The sequence below is a fragment of the Atta colombica genome, unplaced genomic scaffold (assembly GCF_001594045.1).
Source record: "Atta colombica isolate Treedump-2 unplaced genomic scaffold, Acol1.0 scaffold153, whole genome shotgun sequence".
Taxonomy (NCBI): Eukaryota; Metazoa; Arthropoda; class Insecta; order Hymenoptera; family Formicidae; genus Atta; species Atta colombica.
The window spans coordinates 3,771,731-3,777,787 of NW_017259243.1; the positions used below are offsets into that span (position 1 = coordinate 3,771,731).

A 6,057-nucleotide genomic window follows, 5' to 3' on the forward strand; every position below is an offset into this window, starting at 1 on the left:
TATATATATATATATATGTATATATGTGAAAACATAATCAATACTAGAAATTTAAAATGCCGATCAAAGCTTGAATTATTTAAAAGCAATGAAAATCCAGTTTCGACCATAATAGGCATTTTAAATTTTTGGTATAAATTTTAAAGATTATTGAAACTTTATAATTTTGATATTTTCATTATTAATTTTTTTAGGTACCAACAATAACAGAATGGTTAATGCAAGAGTTCCAAAATCAATCAGAAGTACGTATTGGTGCTAATCCAAAACTAATACCTGCATTTACGTGGGAGACATGGGAACACGAATTAGGTAACGAAAAATATTATTGTATCAAATATCTCTTCATTACGATGTTATTAAATATATATTAAATATAGCATATTTTTATTACCAAAGGAAATAGTTTACACACTAATAAAAATCTATAATATTTTTACTGTGTACAAAAATATTGTTTTAATAAATATTTTTTTCGGTTCATTTTCAAGTTTCAAAACAAATTCTGTAACTATCATGAATCGCGAAGCCAAATCCGATCTTCTTTCATTCGCGAACTAACAATTCTATTCGTATTCAGCAAATTCGTCCGTAAGATTGGTCGCAGTCCATAATGATCTAGTGGACTTGATCTGGCAAGTGGGTCGACCTAAGTACAATCCGCACGCAGCGTATCCACTGACGGACGAATACTCCGGCAAATCATGGCAAGAGAAAATTCAAAGCATTCGGCTAGAAATGGAGTACTCATCGGTCGACGCGCTCGTCATCACCGCGTTGGATGAGATAGCGTGGCTCTTCAATGTTCGTGGCTACGATTTACCGCACACTCCCGTCCTCAGGGCCTACGCGATTATAACTCACGAGTCTCTGCATCTTTATGCGCCACGCCAAAAAATCCTACGATCCGTCGATATACATCTGAAAATCGACTTTTGCTCCCATGCAAACTGCGTCAAGTGAGTAATAATTAGTAAAATCTGGAAATTATCGTGTTATACAGGCAACTTTCCGACAAATAAAATAAAAAATGAACCGATAGACAAGAATGCAGATTTCTAATACAAAAGTAGAATTCGTTGTATCTTAAATTTTAAGAAAAATAAAAGATTTTCAAATATTACAAAATCAAGATACTTCTCAATCTTTGTAAATTGTAGAAATTAATAATAATAATAAGATAAAACAGATTTGTATAATGATCGATATTTACAGATGGCACAATTACACAGACATTTGGTACGATTTAAGGACTATGTCTCAAGCCTGGAATACAGTGTGGCTCCCTTCACCGTATGGCTACTCGCCGGGTGCGTCCAAAGAAATATACAATTCCGTAAGTATAATCGCGAAGACGGCGGTTTTGCATATATTTTAAGCACGAGGATACGTATAATACATGGCATCTATCTTCGAATAAGCAGATACCCAAAGGTCCGTTCTTCAGTATTATTATTTTTATCTCTAACTAGATATCGAACTTACAGTTTAATCTGTTCAGGCTGATATTATTTTCAGATTAAAATATCTTTTAGATAAAAAACTTTACTTTTTTATAATCATAAAAACTATACATATAATAATTAGCTTTAATTATGCAATTCAATATTATAAAAATATTCAGATACAAATACAGCTAATATGTGAGAATCTTTTTTGCAGATTCCACCAGAGAAAAGGTTGGCTAAGGCCTCACCTATAATTGATCTAAGAGCGGAGAAAAATAAAGTCGAAGTGACAGGTATGAGAAAATCTCATCTAAAGGATGCGATGGCCATGTGTGATTTCTTAGCTTACATGGAAGAGCAATACAAATTGGACTCTGAAGGATGGGACGAGATGCAAGTAGTGAGAGTGATCAATGAAATTCGTTACGAGCAAGATGGCAATAGGGGTATCGCCTTCCCAACAATTGCAGGGTATGGACCACACGCCGCTATGCCGCATTATGAACCGAATAACTTGACCAACATTAAAATCGGGACTACATCCACTCTAATGATCGACTCTGGAGGACAATACTTGGGTACGAAATTCTGAATCCCTTTATTTTACTTTGCTAGGAAATAGCAAGTTGAATTAAATGGAACAAAAACTAATTTTAAATTCAAAATTTATTTTAAATATAAAATTCGAAAAATATTCAATTATTCTTTTTTACGTTTCCTCTAATTCTTCGCCGATCGTAAGTAGTCGAAACATGAAAAACAAAATTATTTAACAGATGGTACCACAGACGTGACCAGAACTCTTCACTTGGGAATGCCGACTGATGAACAGAAAAAAGCCTACACGAGAGTGCTGATCGGTTCAATTGAATTATCGTCTTTGATCTTTCCCAATGATCTGTCGACAGACCAATTGGATGTTATTGCGCGAAGGTCGTTGTGGAGTAGCGGTTACGATTACATGCATGGCACTGGTCACGGAATCGGTCATTTTTCTTCAGTTCACGAATGTTCGTAATCTACAGTTTCCTGTAAAATAATTGCGTCACGAGAATATGGAATACAATTGATGAAAGCCATTCTAGTGGAACAATACGCGTTGCAGCGCCTATCAGCTTGTATTACGGATGCAAAAATGCAGGATGTTCCGTCAAGTTGAAGCCAGGATTCTTTCTTTCAAACGAACCGGGGTATTACAAAGAAGACCATTTTGGTGTTCGTTTGGAGAATATTCTTGAAGTAATTCCGGCTGATAAATTGGTATATCTTTTAATACATTCTCATCTATTATATGACCGTATATGTAATTAATTATGAATACGAAATATAAAATAGCTGTGTAATGATACAAAGAAATTGTAATTATTAGTTTTTAATTATTAGCTGATAATTGTTTCAGTCTCATAATGGACAAAGATTTCTTAAATTCAGAGACGTCACTCTGGTTCCGTACGAACCGAAACTTATCAAGATCAATATGCTAACTTCACCACATGTAAGTTTTAAATATATCGTTCTACAACTACTTAATTTTATTATAATCAATTATTATATTAGGTGTGGGAAAAAGTTTGTGACGTTTTTACCGTTAAATGGCATTAAAAAAACATTACGAACTTTTTCCCACACCTAATTACAAAAAATAACGAGCACAATATTAACATGTCTATATTACATAGCGGCGTTGGTTAAATAATTATAATAAACGTATACGAGAAGAAGTCGGAGCAGAGTTAAAAAAAAATTTAAAAATGAAAGCATTTTACTGGATGATGGCGAAAACTATGACCATTCCAGAAACAGGCAGCTATTATTTCCCTGATAATTCTCAGGCAATGCCATCTACCAATAGGCAATTCCATACTTTAGTTATAATTATTGCCATTTATCACATTATAAAAAGTAAGCGATATTCAAACACAACTTTATGCATTTATTATAATTTATTCACTGAAACTAGAATGATGCATCAATTTTTGTTGCAGATTTCACAAGAATACGCGACTAAACTGGGAAACACATCTAGATTGCCAAATATTTGTCAAAAATTACAGACCTTTTTTGTTTTAACTTTTTGAAAATATACATCATTTCCAAGATTGATATAAGATCATATAATTACATTTAGGCAAGAAAAACATAGAAATAAACTTTAATAAATTATTTTTCTATATACATATCTGTACTATTTTTTCTTTTCTTTATCCTTTTTTTTGACCTCTAGTCCTTTGTCTATGAACTCTTGAATTGGATCTTCTATTGAATCCAAAAACTCTTTAGGTTGTCTGGTATTGTTTGGTAAGGCAGTCACATAAATTTTAAAATACTTCAATATATCATCTAAAAAATAAAAATATATAAATCTATAATTGTTAAGCTATAGCTATCAAGCAAATGTAAATCTAATAAATATGCTAAACATATAATAAATACAATAAATTAATTTTATCAAAGAAACAAAAATACAAACCTATTATTTTCTTATCTATTTTATATTCAGAAGCTATATTTTCGCTACTATATTTTATAGGATCGTGTTTATGTTGCAAAAGAAATGTGAGAGCTTGCTTCAATGAGCACTTTCCCATAGGAATCATTGTAGGTTCATAAGATTCAAATGTAAAATCATTTTCCCAGCTCCGTCTGCTTTGAGGTAAAACCTTGGAATCTCTTGCTGGCTCTTTCATTTCCTATATAATATTGTAAATTTTACATCTGCTCAATAATCAAATCCATTTGTGTTCAATAAATTTATGTTAACATATAAAAATATATTTTATATTAAAACATTAAAACATACAAAAACATTAATACAATATTTAAAAATATAATTATCAGCTCATACTTGCGAGTCTGTTGATGTAACAAAAACATTTTTTAATCGTTGATCCAGTTGCGTGTTCTTTTGGTAATGGTCTTCCAAAAAGTATGGATTTACTGAAAGAAGATAATTACATGACCAAATTTAATTTAGCAAATTGAAAGAACCATTAAAGATGATAGTTTGAATACAATTTTAAATTATAATCATTAAATTATGATTTAGAATATATCATATAACCTTGGTCTGAAAGCTTCTTTTGTTTTTCTGTAGATGCATATTGAGGTGCAGGTATTGGTTTTTCTCGGGAAATAAGTTTTGCCGCACGATTTTCAATGTTAAATGTGCGAATAGGTCGAGTTAATACCGAATAAATCTTTCCCATAATTCAAGTAACCTACAGCAAAACAAATTATTCGCTATATGTATATGTTCGTTCCATTTGACATTCATAACATTAGTAAGCATTTATTTAACATTTGATTGAAATAAGAATGAAATGATTCCATGAACGTTACAAACAATACAAACATCAAGTAGAACGCACAAATTACAAATATCAATCTTGGAATATAATATATTGTGGTTGTTATAATGAATTTTCACCTAAGTTCTAATTCAAGTTTAGTATGGATTTTTAAATTAAAATGTTAATAACATTTAAAGTAACATTTAATATAATTATTTCACATTAAAATTTATTTTTTAATAATAAAATACTGTTAGTTACTTCTACAATCTGCAATCTATGAACATTACAAAGTGTAAAAAATTTGTTAATATTTGTAAATATTTTTATCTAGAATAGTTTAGTGTAAGAAAAATGAGTAACACTTGAAGATTAATAATTACATGATAAATCATCACATAAAATTATTGTTAATTTTAGCTGTAATATACCTCCAGCAGTCAGAATGCAAGAGTTCATAAAACGTGTTTGAACAATAATTATGAAACAATACGAACATGAGATTAAAAAGAATTTAATTTTCAAGAAAAATTTCTTAACCTTTTTGAGAGAAAATCAAGAGTGCGTTCCAAAACTCACTAAAAAAAGTTGCTTCTATGGCTTAGTTTCCACTGAGGATTTAAGCCGGATCAGAATGTAAGAATCAACCAACTACAATCAAGCATCCCCTGTCGTTCGACTGTAATAGGGGAATACTCGACTATTGGTTGGTTCTTACTAAAATATAGCCATATCAGTTTTTTTCCTGTTACCATCGAAATCAGCCATACACTACCGTCAGTACATTCATTTTCAGTTTAGGAACTACATGATTATATATATTTTTTGACACTATCGATAAAATCGTCGAAAGTAGATGTCGCTGTACTAAATTCTCAGACAGAAGCATGCCGACTATAGGAGAGATAATTTAATAGTCTCTGAATGAAAAAATTTTAATTTCGCATCTCCTATATATAAATAAAAGTTGAATTGTTGAATTTTAATAAACGAAATTGAAAACAAATTTAAACAATTTAGTGAATTTTGTCTTATAATATTTATCTTATAATATTCTTATAAAATTACGAAATTATGTTTATACAAATTTTCAATCTATTTTTATCAAACATAATTACTAGCATGTATCAAAGTCTCTATAATTACTAACATAATTATAGATTTCTATTTATTAATAAATAATAATAAATTCAAACTTTTTTAAACATATATTTTTTAAACATTATCAATTTAAGATATAATTTAACAAAAACGAGTTATAGAGGCCCTCCACCACCTCCGCCAATTTTATCGGCGGTCCTCTTTTCTTTGTATATATA

The 6,057-nt window shown here is 30.3% G+C and overlaps 2 protein-coding genes across 3 annotated transcripts in view; one reads left to right on the forward strand and one right to left on the reverse strand.

The window, feature by feature from the left end:
• Positions 1 to 3,541, forward strand: part of LOC108685397 (xaa-Pro aminopeptidase 1-like) — a 34,281-nt gene extending 30,740 nt beyond the window's left edge. Inside the window, exons 4-11 of the mRNA XM_018190162.1 lie at positions 195 to 312; positions 581 to 959; positions 1,216 to 1,336; positions 1,663 to 2,026; positions 2,225 to 2,458; positions 2,554 to 2,708; positions 2,848 to 2,943; positions 3,128 to 3,541. Of these exons, the coding sequence (XP_018045651.1) occupies positions 195 to 312; positions 581 to 959; positions 1,216 to 1,336; positions 1,663 to 2,026; positions 2,225 to 2,458; positions 2,554 to 2,708; positions 2,848 to 2,943; positions 3,128 to 3,526 (1,866 nt within the window). The 3' untranslated portion in view covers positions 3,527 to 3,541. The remainder of the gene's footprint in view (positions 1 to 194; positions 313 to 580; positions 960 to 1,215; positions 1,337 to 1,662; positions 2,027 to 2,224; positions 2,459 to 2,553; positions 2,709 to 2,847; positions 2,944 to 3,127) is intronic.
• Positions 3,542 to 3,584: 43 nt separating this feature from the next.
• Positions 3,585 to 5,308, reverse strand: LOC108685396 (protein NDUFAF4 homolog). 2 transcript variants are annotated; one of them, XM_018190161.1, is made up of 5 exons: positions 5,279 to 5,308; positions 4,510 to 4,666; positions 4,294 to 4,385; positions 3,919 to 4,138; positions 3,585 to 3,788 (listed from the first exon to the last, which is right to left on the reverse strand). In XM_018190161.1, the coding sequence occupies exons 2-5, from the start codon at positions 4,652 to 4,654 to the stop codon at positions 3,634 to 3,636; spliced, it is 612 nt and encodes a 203-aa protein (XP_018045650.1). In that variant the 5' UTR covers positions 4,655 to 4,666; positions 5,279 to 5,308; the 3' UTR covers positions 3,585 to 3,633. The 2 variants fall into 2 exon arrangements, with proteins under 2 accessions (XP_018045650.1, XP_018045649.1); XM_018190160.1 differs by lacking the exon at positions 5,279 to 5,308 and adding an exon at positions 5,170 to 5,261.
• Positions 5,309 to 6,057: the final 749 nt, after the last annotated feature.

Excerpts from the sequence above, each read along its gene's own strand:
- LOC108685396 (XM_018190161.1), bottom strand. The coding sequence starts at position 4,654 with ATGGGAAAGATTTATTCGGTATTAACTCGACCTATTCGCACATTTAAC. Across the intron at positions 4,139-4,293 it reads TTACATCAACAGACTCGCAA|GAAATGAAAGAGCCAGCAAG; the intron begins GTATGAGCTGAT and ends AATATTATATAG. Across the intron at positions 3,789-3,918 it reads AATAGATAAGAAAATAATAG|ATGATATATTGAAGTATTTT; the intron begins GTTTGTATTTTT and ends TTTATTTTTTAG.